At 30.6% G+C, this 25,237-nt stretch overlaps 4 protein-coding genes across 5 annotated transcripts; 3 read left to right on the top strand and 1 right to left on the bottom strand.

Annotated features, from left to right (window-relative positions):
- Positions 1-1,175: 1,175 nt before the first annotated feature.
- On the top strand, positions 1,176-2,193 carry LOC110654019 (uncharacterized). Its single transcript, XM_021809868.2, has 3 exons — positions 1,176-1,370; positions 1,468-1,546; positions 1,646-2,193. Exons 1-3 carry the CDS (start codon positions 1,191-1,193, stop codon positions 1,957-1,959), a joined length of 573 nt encoding a protein of 190 aa, XP_021665560.2. The 5' UTR covers positions 1,176-1,190; the 3' UTR covers positions 1,960-2,193.
- Positions 2,194-8,323: 6,130 nt separating this feature from the next.
- On the top strand, positions 8,324-9,588 carry LOC110654037 (heavy metal-associated isoprenylated plant protein 16). 2 transcript variants are annotated; one of them, XM_021809910.2, is made up of 3 exons: positions 8,324-8,480; positions 8,583-8,664; positions 9,024-9,588. In XM_021809910.2, exons 1-3 carry the CDS (start codon positions 8,472-8,474, stop codon positions 9,308-9,310), a joined length of 378 nt encoding a protein of 125 aa, XP_021665602.1. In that variant the 5' UTR covers positions 8,324-8,471; the 3' UTR covers positions 9,311-9,588. The 2 variants fall into 2 exon arrangements, with proteins under 2 accessions (XP_021665602.1, XP_021665594.1); XM_021809902.2 differs by having other exon boundaries at positions 9,021-9,588.
- A 5,404-nt stretch (positions 9,589-14,992) lies between these two features.
- Positions 14,993-20,358, top strand: LOC110654051 (subtilisin-like protease SBT5.3). The gene is made up of 11 exons (XM_021809920.2): positions 14,993-15,142; positions 15,264-15,373; positions 15,463-15,560; positions 15,669-15,833; positions 16,156-16,264; positions 18,008-18,542; positions 18,628-18,725; positions 18,811-19,056; positions 19,138-19,252; positions 19,345-19,558; positions 19,670-20,358. Exons 1-11 carry the CDS (start codon positions 15,059-15,061, stop codon positions 20,206-20,208), a joined length of 2,313 nt encoding a protein of 770 aa, XP_021665612.2. The 5' UTR covers positions 14,993-15,058; the 3' UTR covers positions 20,209-20,358.
- Positions 20,359-21,137: 779 nt separating this feature from the next.
- Positions 21,138-24,176, bottom strand: LOC110654062 (cytochrome P450 724B1). Its single transcript, XM_021809932.2, has 9 exons — positions 23,857-24,176; positions 23,455-23,779; positions 23,210-23,362; positions 22,791-23,036; positions 22,614-22,703; positions 22,340-22,418; positions 22,023-22,129; positions 21,577-21,698; positions 21,138-21,502 (listed from the first exon to the last, which is right to left on the bottom strand). Exons 1-9 carry the CDS (start codon positions 24,084-24,086, stop codon positions 21,391-21,393), a joined length of 1,464 nt encoding a protein of 487 aa, XP_021665624.2. The 5' UTR covers positions 24,087-24,176; the 3' UTR covers positions 21,138-21,390.
- Between the last annotated feature and the right edge of the window lie 1,061 nt (positions 24,177-25,237).

Raw genomic sequence — 25,237 nt, 5'->3', positions numbered from 1 at the left:
TTAATTTGATATAACGAAAACTCAAATAAGAGACCTTATTGCTCTGGATAGTATTTTAAGGATTGTTTAATTTAATAATTAAATATAATTAATAATTGTTAACTATTATTATTAGTTGATAATTAAAATAATAGTCATTATTATTAATTAATAGTTATTTTATGTTAAGTGTTTAATAAAATTATATTTATTTATTATTGTTAATATGTGAAATAATTAATAATAATATATATTATATAATTTATTTTATTATTTAAATAAATATAAAATTATAAATTTATTATATTATATTATTTATTTTATTATTAAATAAAATATATAATTATTAAATTAATATATTATATTATTTAAATAAATATATAATTATTAATCTATTATATTATATTATTTATTTTATTATTGAAATAATAAAATAATTATTTTTTAAGATAATTAAATAATTTTAAAATTATAGATAAAATAATAAAATAGTTATTGTTGTTAATAAAAAAATTTATAATTAATTTTAAATTTTTAGATATAAATAAATATTTTATATTTTATGTTATTAATAAAAAATATTTTAATAAAGTTGAAATATATTAATTAAAATATTAAAATTATAAATAAAAAAATAAAAATATTAATAATATTAATTTTCAAGTTAAATAAAAAAGAATAATATGATTAAAATAAAAAATAAAATCAAATCAGCTATCAGCTGATAATAAAAACTGCAGTTGATAGGTATCATATCATCAGTTGTCCATCAGCTATTAATATTTTTTAAGTTTATCAAACACTATAATTTATCTGTTTGGATATTTATCAATTATTAGCTACACTCAATAAGTAACCAAACATCTCCTTAATATAATTAAATTAAAAATTATTAATTAACTATTTCTCAATTTAAATGAGTGTATTGAGTTTATTTATCTACTTTAATTTACATTGATTTATTATATTTAATAATAAAAAATACAGCTCAAATTCATACTACTTGAATTAATTTATTAAATTTTCTAATTTTTATAATTATATTTACATTTTATGTTATAAATTATAAGGATAATGATTAGGTTATTTTCTAATAATTATTTTTTTACTCTTGAAAATGATATATATATATATATATATATATATAAACTGGATAACGATGGTTATTTCTTGATGCGCGCAACAGCCACGGGGTTTCTACATCTATTTCCATGTGGGTTCCTTTAAAGCAAAGAAAATCCTCTATAAATATAGCACGAGGGCCAAGCACGGCATACCACACTCGAAACCAAGAAAACATAAGTTCAGGCGCTGCCATCCCCTGCTTCGACAATACTCACAACCCAAAAGAGCAAAACAGAGTATCACAACATCAAACCAACACTATGAAGGTATGAATTTTGAATCAAAGAAACAATTACTTAATTTCACTTCTATTGATGATTTATGCTTAAATTTGAATTTGCTTTTTCTTCCCCTGAATTGCAGCAAAAGGTGGTGATTAATGTTTCCCTGAATGGCGAAAAGTCCCGCTCTAAAGCCTTGAAGATTGCAGTCAGCGTTTCAGGTAAGCAGAAAAAAAAACGACCAACTTTTCAATCTCCACTTGCAAAATTCAACAATTTTGGTTCATTTCGTTGATGGGTTTTGCTTATGTTGCTTGTAGGAGTCGAATCAGCTGCTTTAGGAGGGAAAGACAAGAGCCAGATAGAGGTGGTAGGGGATATCGACGCTGTATATCTAACAACGCAGCTAAGAAAGAACGTTGGCCATGCAGAGCTTGTAAGTGTAAGCGCTGTGGGAGAAAAGAAAGAGGAGAAGAAAGAGGAGAAGAAAGAAGAGAAAAAAGAGGACGTGAAAGTGCAGCAAATGCCATTGGTCTGGCCTTATGTGGGTAGCGTGCCTCATCATCAATATATCTATGAGGTTACGCACCCACGAGCGCAGTACCAAGACCCCTACTCTTGTTCCATCATGTAATTGCGAAATAGACACAGAATTCCCAGTTTCCAGGTTCAAGTCTTAAGGAGACGGTTCAGAATTCAGACATGAGAACTTGGAACCTTGGCTGATGAGTGATGCTCGTGTTAAAATCTTTTTGTTGTAGAAATCCTGAAATTATTGGTTCATGTTTGCCCAGTTGCAATCTAAATTATAACATCTGTATGAATTATTGGATTATATATATATTTTTTATCTGTTCTTCTTCCTAAATTTCTAAAGGGGTGCTGTAGAATTTTCTCACAATTATGAGATTGTTAATCTTGTTTGTATTTTAGAAATTATATGTTTGTTTTGATAGTGAAGGAATCATGTTGCCATTGCGGTTAAAAATCACACGTCGTAATCAGTCAATTTCATAAAAAAAAAATTATTTTCACAAATATAACTGGTAACTCTCTGAAAATTCCTCCTTTCCTGTTCTGTGATGAATTGCAATAAAATATGGGCGTCGATGTGACGACCTAGTCTTTTCTTTATGTAGAGAGAACGAGAGAGTCAGAGAGAAAAATATTCTTTATCATTAGTATGATTAGATTTTTTTTTTACATGAAATTAAAATTTTATTAAAAATTTTAAGGTTACAATGGAAATTTTTGCGGCCTAACTCAATTTAAATGTCTATTGAGTTTAAAAAATTAAAATTATTGTTTTTAATAAAAATATTATTTTATATATTATTAAAAAAATAATTAAAAAAATAATTTTATTATTTTAATATTTTTATTATTAAAATTAATTTAATTTAATTTTAAATTATTTTTTAATATTCTCAACCTAATATATTTAGAAAGATGATTTTTTTAACAGTGATACTGAACAGAGTCTATAAGATATAAGTCAAAAATATATAAACTCAGAAAAGAATCCGACCTATTAGAGGAGTAGAGAGTCAGAAATGAGATATCAAAAGTAACGTAGGGAAGAAACCAGATCCCTCCACAGAACAATGCTGCAAATCACCTTCAGTAGACTGAGAGCAACCCATAGACAACCCACATCCACTAATTGCTCTTCACGACAGAACAGAAGTCAGATGCCAGAGTCTAGCCAATCGAACCAGATAATATCAACACAAATAGACCCAAAACCAAAGAAATCAGTCCAACAGTTAAATCATCCGCTCCTCTATTACCTGAGAAGACTAAACGAGCTAATCAACCACCTGAGCTTCCCATTCTAAGCCACTTAATGAGGACAATAGAGCCGGACTCCAATAGGGTGCTGGATGACACAAGAATATATCACCGACAGCATTTTTAATCCTACTAAATACCATCCTCAACACATAAGGCCATCAATTCTTGATTCCGCTATGGCTACTCCTCAAAACAAATCTATGCCTAAACACCCTCACCGTTTAAGTTCCCAAATTTGCAAAAAGGCTAAACAAATTGGATTATTAATTATGAGACTTAATTAAAAAAAAAATCATGATTATTATGCAAGCTGATCTCATTGACGCAAATGGATTTGACAAAATTTGATTGAATAAAATTCTGATAATGTAAATAGATTTCTTTCGAAGAATGAGAGCAACAAGAAATAGGAATTGTAAAAGTCATCATGGTATGCCCATAGTCAAAAATTGCTACTAAAAGACTTGTAAGAGCCCAAGTCAATGATGATTTTCTGTGTTTTTCTTCGTGGAAACTAGGAAGATATAAGCCAGAAAGCTTCACAAAATTTATATAAAAATTGGAAGGGGAGATGCCGAGATGGGTAAGAAATATCATCAATCGAGACGTTAAGACTCTGCTGAGTGACGGAGTTAAGAGAAGTTGAGGATGTGCCATAGCCCCCTAGCTTGGAATTTTTTTTTTTACTCATATATTTTTAGAAGGGGAGATGTCAAATTGGGTTAATAAATATCTTTGATCGAGACGTCGAGACTTTGTTGAGTGACGAAATTAGGGGAGGCTTAGGCTTAGGCTAAGGCTGAGATTGATGGACTTATGGAGGCTGTGTCGCTGTCGATGACTAAATGGCGAATACTTATCTTGTATAGTTAAAGATCAAGAGAGGCAAGCAGAGAGGGAGAATAAATATTAAAGGCAAAGAGGTGATGGGAGAGAGAGAGAATGAATGAAATAAGAGAGTGAGGAAGAGAACACAGAGGAGCGAGATAAAGAAGGCTAAAATGTAAAGGAACAAAATGTATATAATGTTTTAATATTTTTGATTCGATTTAGTTATTATGATTTTTTTTTTTTACTATGAGAATGGAACTGAAAATATTGAAATTCTTTAAAATAAAAATCGAATTAAATTACGTAATAAATTGAATTAAAATTTTAAATTATGATGATGCTTCAACTTATAATAATAGTGACCACCCCTGTTTACCGTCATGATGAGTACAATCTATTTTATTAAATAAAATATTATATAAAATATAAAACTGAAAACCTAAATCAGAAAGAGATAACTAGAGGGATCTCCCTAAAATTTGCAATCATGATCAATGGCCAGGAACACAAAAATAAGAATATATATATATAATATATATATATAATCTCTTAATTTTTAAAAAATGAGTTCAAACTCTAAATTGAAAATCACTTCACTATTAACGGCGTCTTTGAATCGAATTAATAAATAATTATTGCATATTTTGAGTATTTTTAATTTTGATTTTATAGAAGATTCATAGTTCCCAGTCAACAATGATTGATGGGAAAGTTCTTGCAACTTGTTTATTGGACTTCAGAGACCTTATTGTGTTAAGTCATCACACGTCTCTTGGTCTAAAATAAGGTATTTTCATTTGGACTTTTTTTTTATTAATATTAAAATAAAATTTATTAATATAAGGTCTAAAATAATAATAATAATAATTTTATTAATATAAATTTAAAATTAATGATTTTAATTATGATAAATTAAAATTAAATTCTTATGCTGAATTAAATTAAGAAGTTTAACTCAATTGAGTTAATCTAATTAATAAGAATGTGATTACTCATTAATTATCAATCATGATACGATTTCAATGGAAAATGATTTAAAAATATTTAAAAATTATGAATACATTATATCAATATAGGAAAAAGCATTCGTCTAAAGATACTTAATCTTACTTAACCTTGATGCACACACGTAAGTTATTTAAAGATGTTTTAATTATAAGCATTAAAAAATATTAATAAATTTTAAAATCATAAGTGAAATTAATCTTAATATTTTTTTAATTTCGTAAAAATTTTTTTAATAGATTTTTACTTTAGTTATTAATTTTATTTTAAATATATATAATATCCTTTGATGATAAAAATTTAATTCATAAAATCCAATAATTTTTAGGCCTTAAATCACTAGACCCAAAATAATTAATCCAAATTATTTAGTAGTTAAGATCAAGGATTATATAAACTTCCTTTATCTTTCTATTCCACTCATGTACGATATTACAATATCTCCTATTAATTTTTATAATATTCTCCTTACAATTCATCTCGTCTCTAATTAGCTAAGTGGCTCTGATATCAATTATAAATCTAACTGGTCTAAATAATTTTCAGACCCTAATTTGCTAAACTTAAAATAACAAACTCAAGTTATTTAATAATTAAGGTCAAGAGTTAAATAAATCAGTGAGGTTTAGAATTTAAACTCTAATTAAAATTAAATAAATTATTTTAATTTCATAAAATAAATTTAATTAATCAAATTGCTAAATCGAATCAACACGCTTTGAATAAAAAGAAAATTCAAAACAAAAGGAGCGACAACTAATTGGGTGCAGCCGCGCACGTGGACTTGTAGCTAGTCGAAGTGCTTGGTCGTTTCACCTAACAAGAACAAACCTAGCTAATTAATAATTAGTATTCCGTTGAAACTTTCACTTCATATGAGGAAAGTCGTAAATATAATAAAATTAATTTCTTCCATATTAAATATTTAATTTTAATCAGAGCATAATTAAGGTGTAATCAGTGAGAAGTTTCTGATGATTAGGTAACCAAATTTTGACTTGCAATGAGACTTAATACAAATCTGTGCAACCCACAAAGCCATACTGTTAGTTTTCTCTCAAAGAAACAATCGAGTTACCAGTTTATTAGTTTTCTACACTAAAATAAATAATATAATGTAAGTACTCTTATTAGTAATTGATATATACTCTTATTAGTTAGTGTTTGCAAGCTATTTGTGTTTTGGTCTGTGCAAGTTTGGTGTGTGTTAGCATAATTACAGCAATTAGCATGATTATAGGATATTTGTGTAGCATAATTACAGCAATTAGCATGATTATAGCAATTATTATTCTTGTCCAAATTAGTTCATATTCTCATGTATAAATAGATGTAATATCTCTGTAAATGAGACACAGACAAATACACAATCCTTTCCTTCATTACTTGCATTCTTTCTTCTAACATGGTATCAGAGCCGTAAAGTTTTTATTTCTAGTTTCTGGGGTCTCTCTTCTCTCTCTACAACCTGTTCTGATTCATTCTTTCATTCATGTTATTATACCAAAGAACTGTTTCCAAATCCTGATCCAGGTGATTGTGATGTGCTCAATATTATTCCAACTACACCTGCCTCTGTTGAATCTGCACCAATTGTTGATCCAGTACCTGTGCCTGCATCTGCTCCTAGCACTACTCTTCGTCGTTCCCATCCAGTTTACCTGCCTCTGTTGAATCTGCACCAGTTGTTGATCTAGTACCTGCGCCTGCATCTGCTCCTAGCACTACTCTTCGTTGTTCTTCCCGTCCAGTTTACCTGTCTTTGTTGAATCTGCACCAGTTGTTGATCCAGTACCTGCGCTTGCATCTGCTCCTAGCACTACTCTTCGTTGTTCTACCCATCCAGTTTACCTACCTCTGTTGAATTTGCACCAGTTGTTGATCCAGTACCTGCGCCTGCATCTGCTCCTAGCACTACTCTTCGTCGTTCTACCCGTCCAGTTTGATTCCTGTCTCCTCTATTAGCAAAACCGCTGATATATTCACCAAAACGCATCCTCCCGCTCGCTTTCAGGATCTCTTAAGCAAACTCAAGTTGGCACCTGTGCTACCACTTTGAGTTTGAGGGGGGGGTGTTAGCATAATTACAGCAATTAGCATGATTATAGGAGATTTGTGTAGCATAATTACAGCAATTAGCATGATTATAACAATTATTATTCTTATCCAAATTAGTTCATATTCTCATGTATAAATAAATGTAATATCTCTGTAAATGAGACACAGACAAATACACAATCCTTTCCTTCATTACTTGTATTCTTTCTTCTAACAGTGTGGTTGCTTTGCCTGGCTCTTTCATGTTTCCTCTGTATCTATTCTCTTTGGTTTGTTGCTGTTGGTCCTTTGTATTTTTCGGCCTCCCCTAGAACGCTGCTCTTTTTGGCTACTTGGCTTGTGTTAATGTTTGGGCTTGCTACCTCTAGTTTGTTGTCTTTTGATTGGTGTTTTCACCCCCAATTCTTTTAATAAAATTTGTTTGCATTTTAAGACCATGATCAGCAATAGTTTTTGAGGTAGTGTTTAGTATCTTAATTCTTGTTAAAATACTATTTTTTTTATTTATATTATTCGATAACATAATATTTATCATAGTGTTTAGAGGTTGAGGAAGTAATTTATGAAAAGTCACCCCTTCTAACTTTTAAAAGTGGAGGAAGTGCTTTAACTAGACAAAAAATGATACTAATACTTTTACATTTAACAGCTATTTTCACTGACATTTTTTCTTTAAATCGATATATAAACAGGTAACTACTAATAATTAATATTTAGCAGCTAGTAAAACAGTTGATAGCTACTAAAACAGTTAACAGTTATTAGAATAGTTAATATTGCTAAATAAACTTAAAAAGGAAGTCATTTATGTATCAATAATAATAATTAGATATAATTTTGCTAAATATTTAAAAAATATATATTGCAATTAGTTATCGACTATCAGTAGTAATTGTCAACTATATTCAATATTTAAATTAATGAGGCCGTAATTGTGATTGTGAAAATAGGAATTATTTAAAAAAAATATCTTATTTATAATATAATATTATATAGGATTGAAATATTTTCAATTAAATGAAAAATAAACTCATATATTAACTATATATATGTTAAATTGTAGGGTTAATTATTTTTTGTAACATTTGGAGTGGGAAATGGGGTCAAAATTGTACAATAAAGAAGCAATCAACTAACAAAAGTGTTTTCCCATGAATATAATAATACAAATTGATTAGCAAGACAAAGTCATGTGGAAAACTTTCTTAAAAAACAAAATAAGAAAAAAATTAAAGGAAGAAAAGAGAGAGAAATACCCCCGAAGCCACTCGAAGCTCAACAGTGTCTATTCAAGAGGGCTATAAATTAACGTGCCTCATGACCCCGCTTAACACGTCCCCAAACTAAAATAAAATCACTTCATCTTCTCTCCTCTTGTCTCCTATTCTCCACCACCATCAACACGCTAATCCTCAAAACCTAGACCTCTCTCTTATTCGTTTGGTGAGAACAAAGACCATGACGAAGGTATATAAATTTATTATTATTATTATTATTCCGAAATTCTCATGCAAAAGATTCCTATGTATTTGTGCTCAAGTGATGTTTTTGTGATATCCATTGGTGCAGCAAAAGCTGGTGATCAAGGTGTCCATGGATGGCAGCGACAAGACTCGCTCCAAGGCCCTGCGAATTGTAGTCGGCATTTATGGTAAGTAAATTCTAATCTCAACACCCAAATATTAAGTTTGGTATATGCCCACGAAAGATGACTCAGCGGTTAAGGATTCAGTTCTTGATGTATTTCATCTTGAATTTGAATCCCACTAACTAATTGCTGTAAAAGTTCGTCGTGAGGGTGCAATACCTAAGCTCTACTATAAATCCATCCCCCTACGTCTATACATAGCTTTTCCTCCCTGATATGGGATACCCTCCTACCCCTGAACGTTTTATTACCAAAAGAAAAAGTTGATATTAGGTTTCTAATTATGTTCCTTATAAACTGATTCTGGGGATCATTATAATTAATTTTGTTATGTGGTGGTGGTGGTGGTGGATATGGAGCAGGAGTGCAATCCGCGGCTGTAGGGGAGAAAGATAAGAACGAGCTAGAGGTGATAGGAGAAGGAATAGATCCAGTGAAAGTGACGACTTCATTAAGGAAGAGGTTAGCGAAATGGCCTTTCTTAACTTGTTTGTTACCAAACACTATGGTGTATGCAGAGCTTGTAAGCTTAAGCGATGTAAAGGAGGAAAAAGAAAAGAAAGAAGAGCCTAAACCACAGCCTCCTCCTGAGTGGTCATACACCATTCCTTCATATCCCATGCCTCCTTATTATATCTGCGAGATATAGCACTATGATCGATGCTGAGGAATATACAGTGCACTCCATGCACATGCACCTTATTTCACAGCTATGTAAAATCCATTATCCAAGAGTACTAAATTTATGTACTTTCAGTGCATAGAAGATATATGGATGATCCCCACTCTTTCTTCATGTAACAATATACATATCTTTAAGTGCTTTCTATAATTATCTACTTTGTTTATGCTTTTTGTTCATCATACCACAAAATTGTGTTGCAATAAGAGAATTTAAGCATATATGACAACGGATTTCAACTGCTCCCTTAAGTACGTATGTAGTAGTCTTGTTTGTATCATACCATAAAACTGTGTAATTACACTGTTCCATCTCTACACCGAAATTTCAATATAATTAATTAGTTAGAATATTATATATATATATATATATATATATATATATATATATATATATATATATATATATATATATTCAATAAAATAATCACTTCCCTCTTTTAAATAAGTAAGCAAAACCCAATTAATAGTCTCATTTTCTGTATATGAATATGAATTAATGAAAACAAACTTATGGTAGGTATAGCTTGGCCAAAAGTCACCTTTCATGTCTACTTAATTTACTTTTACTTTTTCTCCTTTTCACAACATAAAGTTTTAAAGATGAAAAATATCAGGATTTTAAATATAATTAATTAATTATTGTTCGAAGTATATATCATGAATTAATGATTTGACCATAAAAGATTAGATATGACCATCCAAATTAATAACACTTTTATTAAATTCTTATTGGTAAGTATTTTCTAATTAAAAAATTAAAATATTAAAAAAAATAATATATATATATTGATAGAGACAAATATTTTTCAAAATTAATAATATTTTGAATCAGATATATATATATATATACGTGTGTGTGTGTGATAAAAAAAATAAAATGAATAATATGTCTTAGTCCATTGACTCAATAGTCAATAGATTAAAATAGAGTATTGCAAAGACTTAGTCCATTGACTCATTAAAATAAGAATATCGTAAAGACTTGGAAAAGTCTGGTTGTAGTGAAATTGGCCTTGGGCCAATCTGTTGGCTCAATTTCAAATATCTTAATAAGGCTTCGCTTTCCTTGTGTAAAATCAATCCAATAATCGAAAATGAATGAATGAGAAATTGATCAACATTATTCTAATTTGAAAAAATAACTGCATAAATCTTCTAATATATATTAATATTTCATAATTCGATGCAACTTTTGATCTCTTTAATTAGATTTTAATTATTTTTATAAATCATATATTTAATTTGTGTTTCACATTGAAATTGAAGAAATAAAATTGCCTTTTAAGAAAAAAATAAAGTAATATAAAAAAAATTATTTAATATTTTTATGATTAAAATTTATTAAATTTAATTTTAAATTATTTTTTCATACTTTCTAAATATTATATTTAAAAAAGTGTTTACTTTTTCTAATAATATTATATTTATATTATTTAAATAAATTTATGTTATGAATAGATTCAACTCACGAGTTTATGTCTATCCGTCCCTTTCTACTGTAATGGGTCCTTCCATGCAGAGTCACTTCCACTATGACTCACATTGGGCTCCATGTTTTCCACACCATCAAAATGGGCTTGAACTTGTATATTAAGCTTTTCTTCCCTTACACACAGCAGCTCAACCCTGGCCTCTAAATCCTTTGGCCATATCACTAAAACTAGGCCCATGCTCCTCCTTATCCTTGCCACATTACTGCATCATAGTCTTTCAATAGATATGACTGCATTAACTTAGACTTTGGACAATATATATAGAATGAAGATTAATTTTGATTACGATTATAAAAATTATTGGATTAAATTAAGAAAAATAATTGTAAAATTAATTTTAAATTTGATTAACTAGAAGTTTTTGGCCTAACTCACTATTAAGGTTTACTTAATTTAGCTATTGGATACTGCTGATAATTAATAGCGGATAGTTAATTATAGTTGTTATATTCTAAGCGTTTAATAAAATTATATCTGACTATTATTATTATATGTAAAATGATTAATGAGAAAATATATTATATTATATTATTTATTTTATTGGAAAAAAAATATAATTATTAAATTTGTTTTACAATGTATTAAAAATATAATTATTTTTAAGCATATATATAAAAATAGCATTATAATTGTTATATTTATAATATTATTTATTTATTTATTATTTATTATAATTTTAAATAATTTATTGGTATAAAAATTATTTTAAAGACAAAAATTTATAATTAATAAATTTTTTAAAATGATAATATAATCTAAATAAAAAATAAAATCGAATCAATTATTAATTGATGAACAATAGCTTTATAGAAAAAGCCATATAAAATGAAAAATGCAAGCATGACTTGGAGAGGAATTTTTTTTTATCTATTTTTTAATAAGAAAAATTTCTACTCTATAATCAGTTCAAAAAGGAAATTTATCCAAATTTTATATATAATATAAATACTTTATCTCAAATCAATGTGAGATAATACACTTTCTCACACCTAAACATAAACATTTGAAGTTTCAATATTGAATTACGATAGGTTCTAACAGTAATGTAAAAAAAATAAAGCAAGCTTAACTTTATTTTTCAAAAGCTAGCTCAAAGGAGGGGCTTAGCTAAAATTTTATATATAATACAAAGATTTATCCCTAACTAACGTGGGACATCAGGTCCATAAAAACTTTTGCTGGTTCGTGGTTTGTAACAAGTTAGCTTACGATTGATGTGCTTCAACCAAGCTAGCGCTACTGCAAGCAAAAATAATTACTGCACATGGATCCACAACCTTACATCTGATAACTAGGTTATTAAAATCGCATCACATACTCCATAAAAGAAGAGTTGCCAACTCAACATCATGCAATGTAGCCAGCCACACAACACCATTTAACCAGGTAACTTCAAGCCACGATTGCCGTCGTCGATGTTGCTATCACTACCCCATCCATATTTACCGCTGAAAGACATTAAAGGGAAGCATCCATGGAGCATCGTAGATGTTATATATCTTGGCCACAAATAATCTTGAAGGTTTTCGTACATTAGTTACTCGCAACTCATTTGGTTTCCTTCTAAATCAAAACTAAAATATATGTAATAATGAGAACTCTTATATAAATCTCAAATATATCATATATATAGTCTTATTAGGTAAAATTTGCTATTTTAATAACTATCAACTGTTTTAGTAGTCGTTGATTATTTTAGTAGCTATCTGCTCTTTTAGTTAGCTATTAAATATTAATTGTTTGTATAATAATTTATAAAGTATAAATATTTGATAAAAATAATTATTAGATAAATAACTAAATGAAAAAATATTAACATATCTTATTAACATAAGTCAAAAAAATTTTTAAATCTCTAAAACTTATAAAGAATAACTTTTAATAAATTACTTTCTTAATATTTAAATATTAATATAAAAATCAAACCTCTAAATAAAAGATAATGTTTCAACTATAATGAAAGTATTAGATGCTAATAATGATCTAAGTCCATTCAATAAGAGAAAGCTCACGATGGCCCTCCCAAGTCTTTTTCCTTTCACTACTTTAATAAAAAATTAATGGAAGTTCCTTTCATATTTGTTGTTATGGCGATGGAAATCTAACACCAATCAAATATGTAATTTGAATAGACTGCGAAATTAATTTATTTATCTCCTAACTAGCAAATTAAATTGTCATTAAAAAAAAAACTAACATAAAACTCTATGAAATTTAAGAAAAACAATGATTTTTTTTATTAGAATTTTGGATTAAATACACCCTAAGTATTTTTCAAAATGTCAGTCTATGATTGCCCAATTACATTTTTTATCCCATTCTCTCTGTGTCTTATTGAGTCTCAGCATCTTCCTAAATCATTTTTTTTTTTATATAAAAAAAAATTTGCTTTCGATCTATAATTGATGTATGACATTTACAACTAATAATATTAATATTAAAAAAATTATGATTCGTTTTTACAAAATAAATTAAATCTTTTAAAACATTATTTATAATCCATTTGTCTCGATTTCTTAAATTTTTTTTTATGTTTTAACACTTTTTTTTATAGAGTTTAATCGTAATTGTCGTAATTTTTTAAAATATGTTTATTTCGTATAATATATTAATAATAATTTGAAACTAACACTATAAAAAATAGGTACTAACAATAGGTTGATAAATCAGTTACTAAATTCATCTTTAATCCGTTGTAAAAATATAGATCGACAATAAATTTATTACTAATCTATCACTAAAACCCATTAACGATTATCATAATTCATCTTTAATCTGTAATTAATTTAAAAAATTAACTTTTATGTAACTGAAACCTTTATTTAGTAAAATATTAATAATGAATTCATCGCTAATCAATATTGCAATGAAATTTTAATCTCTCTGATATTTATGTTTGCTGTAGTGCACATTTTAATAGAAAATATGAAAGCAATAACTACAAAGGAGAAGAAGACGGCCGTATAGAGGATTCAATTTTATACAAAAGGAGGGTGAAAATTCCATAGAATGAAACCAATAATAAAACCAAAAGCAAATATATTATGAAGAGGAAAAACAGAATAAAATGAATTATTAAGTGTCCAAATGAAAACATGATGGAATACTATGAATATGAATTTTTCTTACCTAAATTCAGTCTAATATAGATTTAAGATATTAAATTTATGATGAGGTCTATTTATTAAATACATAGATCTTATATGTTTATATCTTAGGTTTATAATAGATCAAGTTTTGGCGAAAAATTCCCTTGAATACTATTGTAATCCTAAAAAAAGTAAAAACTTTTAGCATTAGAGGGAAATTACCCTTACAAAAGCTCTATACAAACTACATTTATATAAATATTAAAAAAATGAGATTTGAAATAAATTGTGTTATAATAAATATTATCAAGTGTTCATTTTCTTTTTTGTCTTTCATTTAATTCAAATTTCATATTATGTTACAATAACAAATTGCCTCTTTATTGTCAAGAAAGTATCTTCTTGTAATAAATTTCATCTAAGCTTTTATAATGTTTATATAGATAATCACATCTTCATTCTGCACTATAATTGTAAAATCATGTATTTAATTTCTTATAGTAAAAAAATTATAACAATATTTATAGCTTAATTAATGCTAAGAAAACTAATAAGATATAAACTATATAAATCAAATACACCTTTTCATTATTTAATTAACATTAGGAAATTAAAAATTATAGCCATAAACTATGTAAACTAATATCACAAAAATAAAACTAGAGACCTTTTAATACAAATAAAAGGTATAATATCCAAATAAGATTCTCTTAAACTTGCCAAAATGATATTTTAGTAATTAAAATATTAGAAGAAAATGAAAAACAATTTGCACAAATATCACTAAGTAAATCTTTATATCAAAAGAATTTATTTATATACATTTAATTAGCAATTTAGCATTTTATTTTTTATTCTTTATATTTATTTTTAATTTATTATCTAATTTTCTTACTTATTTCGTAATATTTTCAAGATTCTTTTTACAAATATTTTTTAAAATATTTAAAATAAATTAAATATAGATATAAAAAATACTATATTATCATATTTTCATTCGGTAACATATTGACAATGATTATTCCCACACAACACACAGCAAAATTAATTGTATAAAGGGAAGAGAAGGAAAGGCCCCTACGAAAACAGATTAAGCAGCAGAGTGAGCACTATTTACTGTCGCAGCAAGAAATGAGGCTACTAAATCCTACCCTTCTCTTCTTATCATTTATTTTTCTTACTTCACTGCACAGACCCACCTTTGCCTCCAAAAAGGTGAGCACTTAATCTGTCTATTAATTAACAACATTTTTTATGTATTATGTACACGCACCATCCTCTCTCTTGTAACGGGGCAGATATGATTTTGGTTCCTCTGTGGATGATGTTTCTGTAGTCATATGTGGTGTACTTGGGAGCACATTCAGATGGCCAAGAATTGACTTCGATCGATCAAAATCTTGTTTCTGATTCTCACTATGATTTTCTTGGATCATTTCTTGGAAGGTGAATGGATTTTTAAGTTGTACAAAATCTATTTTTCAGTTGTCTGATTTCAAATATGATTTTCTTTCTTTCATTTCGTTCCTGAACAGTCGAGAGTTCGCTCAAGATGCCATATTTTACTCATACACAAGGAACATCAATGGTTTTGCTGCAACTATAGAAGATGAAGTTGCAGCACAAATAGCTAGTTAGAACCATTCCCATTCTCCTCTGTTCTTGCTCTGTTTTATCTATGGTGGTTTTATGCTTAACTTGATAGTTTGCTAATTATCGGGCTAATCTTTGTCCATTGCAGAGCATCCAAAAGTGGTTTCAGTCTTCTTGAACACTGGAAAAAAGTTGCATACAACTCATTCATGGAGCTTCCTTGGACTCGAGCAAAACGGTGTAGTTCCTTCTAACTCAATCTGGAAGAAAGCAAGATATGGTGAAGATATAATTATTGGAAACCTTGATACTGGTAAGAAGTTACATTACACTAGCAATTATCAAGGATGATAATGATGTTCAAGAATTTTTCATAGATCACGAGTGACATGAATTGATGATAGCCTGAAACTTAAATTTGCAGCAAACTATGGACCACCATGAAACATACATCTAGCTAGAACTTGGAAAATTAGTTTACAAGATTACGGGAATAGGACGTGAGGACCAGTAATAAAATGGTCCAAGAAGAATATAATAGAACTTAAAAGCTGTGAACAATATGCATATGCATTTTGTATCGTTCATTGTCTTTGTAATCATGTTGGGACCTTTAACTTTCTGTGAAATTTTAGGTGTCTGGCCTGAATCAAAAAGCTTCAGTGACGAAGGGTTGGGACCGATTCCTTCAAAGTGGAAAGGAATATGTCAAAATGGATCAGATCCCGGTTTTCACTGCAATAGGTCTGCTCTGTTACCAACCTTTTTTTTTTCTTGTTCTCCTTAGATCAGTAGATGCAGCACACTCTGCAAAAGGGCCCTCCTTTTTCGAACTGTGTGATGAGATAAACCTACCTCTATAGTCAACTTCAAATCTTGTTGCATACTGGTTGAGCCGTGATTCCTGAATCCTGAATCTTGATCCTCACTTAGGTATATAACTAAAAAATAAATTCAATACTATAATTTTTCTCGCTGTTGTGATGGGATGTGATAGTGTTCTTCATGTCCTTAATTCCTAGTCAATTAAATCTCCAGAGAAGATTAAATTAAACCGTAAGGAGTTCATTTATGTTGAAAACAGGACGGTACACTTTCCTAAACCAGCCAATCTCGTTCCAAACGGCCGATTTTATGGAATATATGCTGCTATATTTGATTTTCCAGAGTGTTAGTATCCATAAAGCATATTCATTTGGAGTTTTCTCATAAAGGATACAAGAAAATAAAACTTTTGGAGATACCACTAAGTTAGCCTATGGGTTGAAAATGAAAGCCTCCGGATAAACAAGTCTTCTCTCACCCGTGGTTTATGAGTTCATGTTATAATAGTACAAGCATGCAGATTAAGCTGGCAATTGTGCCTAGGGTATTACAACAAGCTATAGAATTCTTAATTTTTTGCGAGGAAAATGGGTGTATAAAAAGGCTGAAAAGAAATATTGCGACTTTCATACCTACCCATAACTAAAAGCACCTCACTGCTCCTATGTCGAGATCAAAATTCAAGATCTTTTATGGATAGAGTTAATTCAATGTAAATATGCCGCCACACCAGAAGGTCAGTGACGGATTTGAACACATTTAGTTTGTTGTCTGAAAGCAGGAGGAAAAGAATGTCTACACAAATTTGGTCATATCCTAGACAGAAATATTGATTTTGCAGTTCCCCAGTGGCCACTCTTTTTGATACAGTGTACTCCAAAGTCAGGATAATAGACTATTTTTTTAACCATTACAAAATGAATTGCTCTAGATCTAACTTTCCCCATCTCCAGCATTTCTCTGTTAGGGCATGCAAGAGTTCAGCACATTAGTTTAAAAAGAAGAAATATTATTTTATTATTATTACAAATTTGTTTGCCGACCAACTCCATGCATTAACATGATGCAAGTTGCTAATTAAGTTGATTAAACTTCTAATATTATATATGGCCATCACTATCAGTTCATTATTTATGTTTCATTAAACAGGCAGCATGTTAGATTATGTAATCTTGTTTGATCATATATATTTTGTTTTGTGTCTTCTTGTAGTATACTCCATCTCCTATTTTAAAAGAAGGATTTTGGGCTGATTCTTGAGCCCTTGCACCCATATTTGTCTAAATCATTTCTAATGATGGAAAATTTTGCTCATTAAACTTTTATTTTTTTTGCAATTAACATACCTAATTGTAGTGAGAAACCCACTACAAATTTGATGTAACATTCAATTTGGAGTAGACTTTTATTACGAAAATAAAAATATTAATGTTTGATTTTTGGTCTACACTATGTCAAACTGTTGTCTGAGTCTTGCCCAGAATCATATAAGAACATCAAATTTAATGACCAAGTTATAATAAATTAGTTTTATAACAACTTGTTCAGTCCCCATTAGAAAAATTACAGAAGTTGTTAGATTAGTTAGCATTTGAGGCATTTTCTTTTGGTTGTGGAATAATTTTCATGGGAAATTTTGTGTGTGTATATATATACATGAAGGAAGCTTATTGGGGCAAGGTACTTCAACAAAGGTTATGCCTCGGCGGTTGGTCCTCTGAATTCCACCTTCGAAACACCTCGAGATAAAGATGGTCATGGAACACATACCCTATCAACAGCAGGCGGTAATTTTGTAGCAGGAGCCAATGTGTTTGGGTTAGGCAATGGAACAGCAAAAGGTGGTTCACCAAAAGCAAGAGTTGCAGCTTACAAGGTCTGCTATCCCCCAGTTGGTGGAAATGAGTGCTTTGATGCAGATATCTTAGCAGGATTTGACACTGCAATAAGCGATGGGGTTGATGTCCTTTCTGTGTCACTGGGAGCAGTTCCTACCCCTTTCTTTAGTGACAGCGTTTCAATTGGCTCTTTCCATGCTGTAAAGCATGGGATTGTCGTGATTTGTTCTGCTGGTAATTCTGGTCCTGATGAAGCTACTGTCTCCAATCTTGCACCCTGGCAGATCACTGTTGGTGCCAGTACCCAGGACAGGGAGTTCCCCAGTTATGTTACCCTTGGCAATAACATTATTTACAAGGTTTGTTTTATTGGTTAATTGTTAATTTCCCTTTCCTGATAATATGTTTTTCTAGTAACTAACAGAAATACGTTTGGTTTTGAAGGGGGAAAGCCTATCAGCAATGGCCTTGCCAAAGAATAAGTTCTTCCCAATTATAAGTGCTGCAGATGCTAGAACAGCTAATGCATCGGTGGAAGATGCGTAAGGATTGAACATATTATGTTATTAATTTTCTTGATTTTCAGTCTCAGACACCGCCTGGCAATGACATGTAATCTTGTTGCAGGCTGCTGTGCGAAGCTGGAACACTTGATCCCAAGAAGGCCAAGGGGAAGATCTTGGTCTGCCTTCGAGGAGTAAATGCAAGAGTGGATAAGGGTGAGCAAGCTTCTCTAGCTGGTGCTGTTGGGATGGTTCTTGCCAATGACAAGGATTCTGGGAATGAAATTCTCGCTGATCCTCATGTCCTTCCTGCTTCTCATGTAAATTACACCATTGGTGTTGCTATCTTCGCTTACATTAACTCCACCAAGTAAGATGAAATTCTCTTTATACGCTCATGTTTCTTGTATTAGGCCCCGTCTATATTTCTCAGTTGCAACTAAATCCACAGGTCTCCTATTGCTCACATTACACCTCCAATAACACAAATAGGCACAAAGCCAGCTCCCTTCATGGCAGCATTTTCATCCAAGGGTCCCAACACAATTGCTCCAGACATCCTCAAAGTATCAGTAGCCACTTTTAGTCTTCTTCTTATTCTTCAGATACTTAACCATTTAATTAGATGCTAAATGAATGATCATTTCTTTATATTCAGCCTGATATCACAGCACCAGGAGTAAGTATCATAGCAGCTTACACAGAAGCAGAAGGACCAACAAATGAAGATTTTGATACACGACGAGTTCTGTTTAACTCTATATCAGGCACTTCAATGTCATGTCCTCATGTTTCAGGCGTTGCTGGCCTTCTTAGAACTCTCTATCCAAACTGGAGTCCTGCAGCAATTAAATCAGCAATTATGACTAGTGGTGAGTAGTGATGTACCGGACCTTAATTACCTTATAAATTCTATGATTTGTTGGCTTCACAGGAGACATTCATTATTTTAATGCCTATATTCTTCTTCCTGTACTTGGCAGCAACAACGCGGGATAACAAGAAGGAGCCAATTCTGAACGCATCCTACTCCAAGGCTACTCCATTCAGTTATGGAGCAGGACATATCAGACCAAACCAAGCTATGGATCCAGGGCTGGTTTATGACCTGACTGTTTACGATTACCTGAAATTTTTATGTGCCTTGGGATACAATGCAACCCAAATTTTATCATTCTCAGAGACTCCTTACAAATGCCCTTCCAAGCCTATTAGTCTTGCCAACTTCAACTACCCTTCCATCACCATCCCAAATTTCAATGGCTGGATGACGGTCACTCGAAGAGTTAAAAATGTTGGCAGTATTCCAAGTACATATAGAGCTCGTATCAGAAAACCAACTGGGATTTCCATTTCTGTTGAGCCAGAGATCTTGAAATTCAATAAAGTTGGCGAAGAGAAGAGCTTTCATGTTACCCTGAAAAGCCAAAAATCCTCTCCAAGAAAGGACTATGTATATGGAGAGCTGATATGGTCAGATAGCAAGCACACTGTGAGGAGTCCTATTGTGGTGAAGTGGTGAAAAGCAGCTAATGCTTCATGAAAATAGAGTTGATTAATTAACTATTACAACTCAATCCTGCTTAGAAGCTATAATTATTCTCAGGAATTGCTGATGTTCCTTTGATAAGAATAATGAATAAGAAAAGTAAAGTATTAGCAATTAGCTACATGAGAATTCTTATTTATTTATTTATTTATTTATTTTCTACCATCACTCAAACATTCTTTAAATAGAGGTGCTGCACGATTGCTTATCAATTATCATGTGTCCAAGGAAAAATAACAGTATGGGAATCTTTTTGGCATTGCCAAATTCACAATCAAATTCTAAAAATAACAGCTTCACTATATTTCATTTACTAATATAGCTAAAATTCTTTCTTTTTCTAATCTTTTCTTCAACCTTTTAAAAATTTGCCTTTTATTCACTGGCTTGTGATGGGAAAAGTAATAGATATATGTCAGTTCCCTCTCAACCTGTGGGTTGCATTTAATTGGGAAATCCCTTCATATATATTGTGTATAAACTAGAAAAATCTATCAATTACGCATGGTGGTACACGAGGTAAAAAAAAATTCAAATTTTGATATTTTTCCTTTCTTTAAGAATTTTCAATTACAAATAAAATGATATATATATATATATATATATATATATATATATATATATATATATATATATATTGCTCATAATCTTTTTGTGCATTTCATTTGATATTTTAACTTTATAAAAGTTTTAATTATATAGATTTTAGGATTGGTGAATGCATATATGTAAATGGTACATACTTTTAATTTTTTATTACATTTTTATAAATTTTTTTTTTATAAAATTTAGTGATAAAAAATACTTTAGATTTGATTAATTACATACTTAAAACACAAGCATATAATCCTTTTATTTTACGGGAATCCTATTAAATATATTATATTTTGAATTCACAATAATTCAGATATAAACAAGAATTTTTCATAAAGTTGTGGAAAGAGAGGGTAGATTACAATCCATTGAAAATTTAGTGAGACTAAAAGAAGGCCTCATCCTTACACATAATTAACGAAAAACCCCTTCTTTCAACGAAAGAAATACTTAAAAAAAAAAAAAGAAAAAGCCGGAATCCATTGCGATGCTAAGTATGATGATGGTCCTTTTCATCAACCTGAGCGCAACCAGGAACCATCTTCAATCTTAAACGAAAGGCTAACGAGGACTAGGGCTTGAAATGGAAGTGTGCTCCAGATGTAACGTTAACCCTCTTTGAAATTCTACATAAGGATATGCCATGGGTTGCTCAACATCCTCTGTTCGCCATCTACAATTAATAAGTTAATTATGAGGATTAATCAAATTCTTTTGTATAGATAAAACAACTAAAGCAAAACCCACCTGAAATTTTGTACAAGATGGTGGAGGAAAAATGCAACCTCAACCTTAGCTAGTTCAGATCCAGGGCAGCATCTAGATCCTCCACCAAAAGGCGTAAATTTCTTGCATGTTTGATCTTGACTCTGCATTGCATGTGCAAAGTGAACAACATAGCCATAATTAAAACATGGCAATTAGGCCTACATCTACACCTTTTCTGCTCAATTAATATGCAATTTTCTTGAAAACCTCTAGTGTAGTGAGCATTTGAGCTACATGCAACTGTGCATAGCAACTATAGATGATGAAACGAAACCAATAGAAAGCAGTTAGCTTGTCCAAATCAAATAGGTCCACTCCAAATGGTACAAGACATTGTAATTGTGAAAATCAAAAGGATGGTCCAATTGTAGGGCAGGTCTTGCTATTAGATATTCTTGTGGTTGATGTAATAATTTAATTATTACCTCCCATCTCCAAGGATAAAACTGGAGGGCACTTGCATGCATAGATGAATCTAAATGTACTGCAGTGAAAACAGGCAGAACCTTCCAACCAGAAGGAATTAGGTAGCCTGAAAAGGAACAAGATTAAAAACAATTAAAAGAAAAAAAAACCATCATTCTTGTTAATACAAATATCAATTAACTAGTATATTCAAGGGAAATTTTTGTCAAATTCTGACCCAAAATATAAAAATAAGATACCATGTATTTTACAAGAGGATTGAATTCACAATAAATCGAATTTAAATAATATTCAATATATTTTAAATATTAATTACCTCTAAATTTGACATCTTTCAGAGCTTTTCGGTGCACAAATTTTACAATGTTGCCATATCTGAGTGCTTCATTGATGATCTAAGAAATAATAATAATAATAACAATAATAATAATTAATTTTTTAATTAATAGATGTAGAGGGGAAAACAAAAGGTGGAAAAATCATGCTCTATATAATCATTGCAAATTAGCATGGCTGAAACTAAAAGGTGTGACAGAAAAAGGAGAATTGTACAAAAATAAATAAATAATAAAAGAGAAATTTTCTCTTACATTTTGAGTGAATTCCATCTTTTTATAATCTTCCCAGTTCAAAAACTCATCATCTTTTCCCTTGATGCTTCTTATTGCTTGATGCTCCAGCTGGGCATTGTGAAAGTTAATGATGTTAAATATTTTAATTTGTTGTAAAATTTATAGTTGATAACATTAACTAATTTAATTAATTACCTTTAGCTGCTCAAATGCTGTTGGTGACTGACCTAGAAAATGCACAGCCATAGCCATCAAGAGTGAGGTGGTTTCATATCCACCCAACAGAGAGTCTAAAACAAAACTAACTTTTTCATCTTCAGATAAGGTATCAACACCAAGAAGTATCTCAAGGAAATCACTAGTCCTTTTTCTAGAACTACTAGCATTTCTTCTTCTTTCCTCTATAATTGCTTTGACAGTAGATGATATCCTGCTTCTAGCCTGTAAAGAGAAGTCAAGGAAAAGTTGATCACATGCCTCCTTTTTGCAACAGGAAAAAAAAAAAAAAGCAGCAGCCTAACTATAATTATTGAAACCCACTGTTAATTTATTTTTGAAATGCTTCTTTTCAGCTTAGTTAAGAGCCAAAATAGAGTGTTTTTTTTTTTAAGCACCTGAACAGCTCTGGCATATGGAGTTCCTGGAATATAGACAGGGAGAGAGATTAGTCCTCTCATAAAAGTGAGAAAATCTTCAAGAATTTTTGTAGTCTCTGGCTCCTCTGGTGTCAAGCCTAGCACTTGCTTTACTATTACATTGAATGTGAACTGTGACAAGAGACAAGAAACAAAAAAGAAAAGAAAATTAAGAAACTTGAATACAAGAAACCATAAAAGGTAGCAAGAAATTGAATATATACCTTTCTGGCCTCCTCGCAGAAAATGACTTGCCGTTTATCCTTCCAGGAGTTAAGTATCTGAATGGCAGTTCTCTCTATGTCATTAAGGAACTCAGGCTTTGATTTGGTAATAGTGACGAGAGAAAGAGCCACATTTCTGAGTCTCTTGTGAGTATCACCAACAGCTACAAGCATAGAGACATTTCCAAGAATGCCATGGATAGGCTTTGGATAACTGCACTGGAACAACTTCCCTTCATTTTGAAGAATGAAGTAGTTCAGCTCTTGGTCACAAGACACCACTGTTGGAGAGAAGAACAAATGGGACTTGAACACTTTCCCATACCTGAAAAATTCCAAAACCATGCATGATTTTCCCGCTTTGATCAAAAGATCATATATATATGCACAGATAATCGTTACCTAGAGCAATGGTCTTGAAGAAATGCCCCAAGAGAATTCGAAGGATGAGGCTGCAAAAAACCAAGTGTTTCGCCTAGTATTGGCCATCCAAAAGACCCTTTGGGGACATGGCCATCCTTCAAGAACATGGGCAAGAAATGATTCAAGATGAGACCCAATAAAGCACCAATAAGACCAACCAAAACACCAAGCCAAAACCCACTAGCCATGGACAAAAGGATGAAGGTCATTATCTTGTAGTAATTTCTTTCAAAATTCCGTAGAAAGTAGTAGATAGAAGAAAAGCTGAGAAAACGAGAGCTTTACAGGAAAAAATTTGGCCTTGAATTTCTATATATAGAGGTGAGAAGGAAAAAGAGAGAGAGAGAGACTAGCTAGCTTTGCACGTTTATCTTCAGCCAGCAGAAAGCAAACAGGCTTTTGCACATATATTTACAGTCGGTAAAAATTTCTTCATAGGAAATGAAGTCCATCGGGCTAGTCTACCACCTACTCCTTTATTGCTAGTACTAGCGGTGCAGAAGATATAAAAGAGAAAGACAGGGAGGAAAAGAATATAATTAATTAAAAAGAAATCAGTAATTAATATAATAATTAATGATCTGCATATAGTATGGTTTTTTTTTTAGACCTGTGTATATAATTAATTTGTCATTAATCATACCATTATGATGATATGCAAGCTTTAAAAATATGGTGAAGCTTAAGAGAATAAAAAGAAAAAGTTATAAGAAATGACTAATCACAAAAAATTCTTTGTAATTATAAAAGTTATATATATGTATACTTAGTAAAAAAATAAATAATCTTTTTACGTATATAGTGATGATAATAATAGAAAAAAAGTGATCATTAATATTTATTTTTATACATAGAAAAGTAATTTTTTTAACATATATACTGCTTCAATATAAACAAGGTGACCAACAAGCTAGAATGGAACGAGAATATTCCTTCTCACTCTATTGGTTAGAGAGAGAATTGTCTCATTTTCCTTAGAGATCAAATTCTCTTTTCTTCTATTACACACAACGATTGTCCCTTACCCCTTCCAAGTAGAGGACTGCTCTATTTTTCGTTTGCCTGAACGTGAGTCTATCCCTCTCCACCTCTAGGTGGAGTTCATAGAAAGGTTTTATTGCTTTATTTACAAGCTTTGTGGCTTGTGAGAGGGATCTATTTCCATAACTTGCTTTTCGTTGAAACTTTGCAAGCCAATGAAACTTTACTATGAGTTGCCATAAGGATGGGTAACTCAGGATTATTTAATTGACATTCTATTGATGGTTGCTTAACCCTAGAAGGTAAAGATGTTGTTAAGCTCTACCCATCCTTGTGAAATCACTGAGCTTGGATCTGTTTGATAGTTGTCTTAAGGCCC

Source organism: Hevea brasiliensis, chromosome 10 (genome assembly GCF_030052815.1).
Source record: "Hevea brasiliensis isolate MT/VB/25A 57/8 chromosome 10, ASM3005281v1, whole genome shotgun sequence".
In the NCBI taxonomy this organism is placed as follows: Eukaryota; Viridiplantae; Streptophyta; class Magnoliopsida; order Malpighiales; family Euphorbiaceae; genus Hevea; species Hevea brasiliensis.
Note: the sequence above shows the minus strand (reverse complement) of the source record. Positions and strands in the feature narration are given on the sequence as shown.

Bases quoted from the DNA above. Each gene is read 5' to 3' on its own strand.
- LOC110654019 (XM_021809868.2), top strand. From the start codon at position 1,191: ATGTGGGTTCCTTTAAAGCAAAGAAAATCCTCTATAAATATAGCACGA. The intron at 1,371-1,467 runs GTATGAATTTTG...CCTGAATTGCAG, and splicing joins ATCAAACCAACACTATGAAG to CAAAAGGTGGTGATTAATGT. The intron at 1,547-1,645 runs GTAAGCAGAAAA...TGTTGCTTGTAG, and splicing joins GATTGCAGTCAGCGTTTCAG to GAGTCGAATCAGCTGCTTTA.
- LOC110654037 (XM_021809902.2), top strand. The intron at 8,665-9,020 runs GTAAGTAAATTC...GTGGATATGGAG, and splicing joins AATTGTAGTCGGCATTTATG to CAGGAGTGCAATCCGCGGCT.
- LOC110654051 (XM_021809920.2), top strand. From the start codon at position 15,059: ATGAGGCTACTAAATCCTACCCTTCTCTTCTTATCATTTATTTTTCTT. The intron at 15,834-16,155 runs GTAAGAAGTTAC...GTGAAATTTTAG, and splicing joins TATTGGAAACCTTGATACTG to GTGTCTGGCCTGAATCAAAA. The intron at 18,726-18,810 runs GTAAGGATTGAA...ATCTTGTTGCAG, and splicing joins AATGCATCGGTGGAAGATGC to GCTGCTGTGCGAAGCTGGAA.
- LOC110654062 (XM_021809932.2), bottom strand. From the start codon at position 24,086: ATGACCTTCATCCTTTTGTCCATGGCTAGTGGGTTTTGGCTTGGTGTT. The intron at 22,704-22,790 runs GTAATTAATTAA...CACAATGCCCAG, and splicing joins CAGCATTTGAGCAGCTAAAG to CTGGAGCATCAAGCAATAAG. The intron at 21,699-22,022 runs GTAATAATTAAA...CATGCAATGCAG, and splicing joins TTTATCCTTGGAGATGGGAG to AGTCAAGATCAAACATGCAA.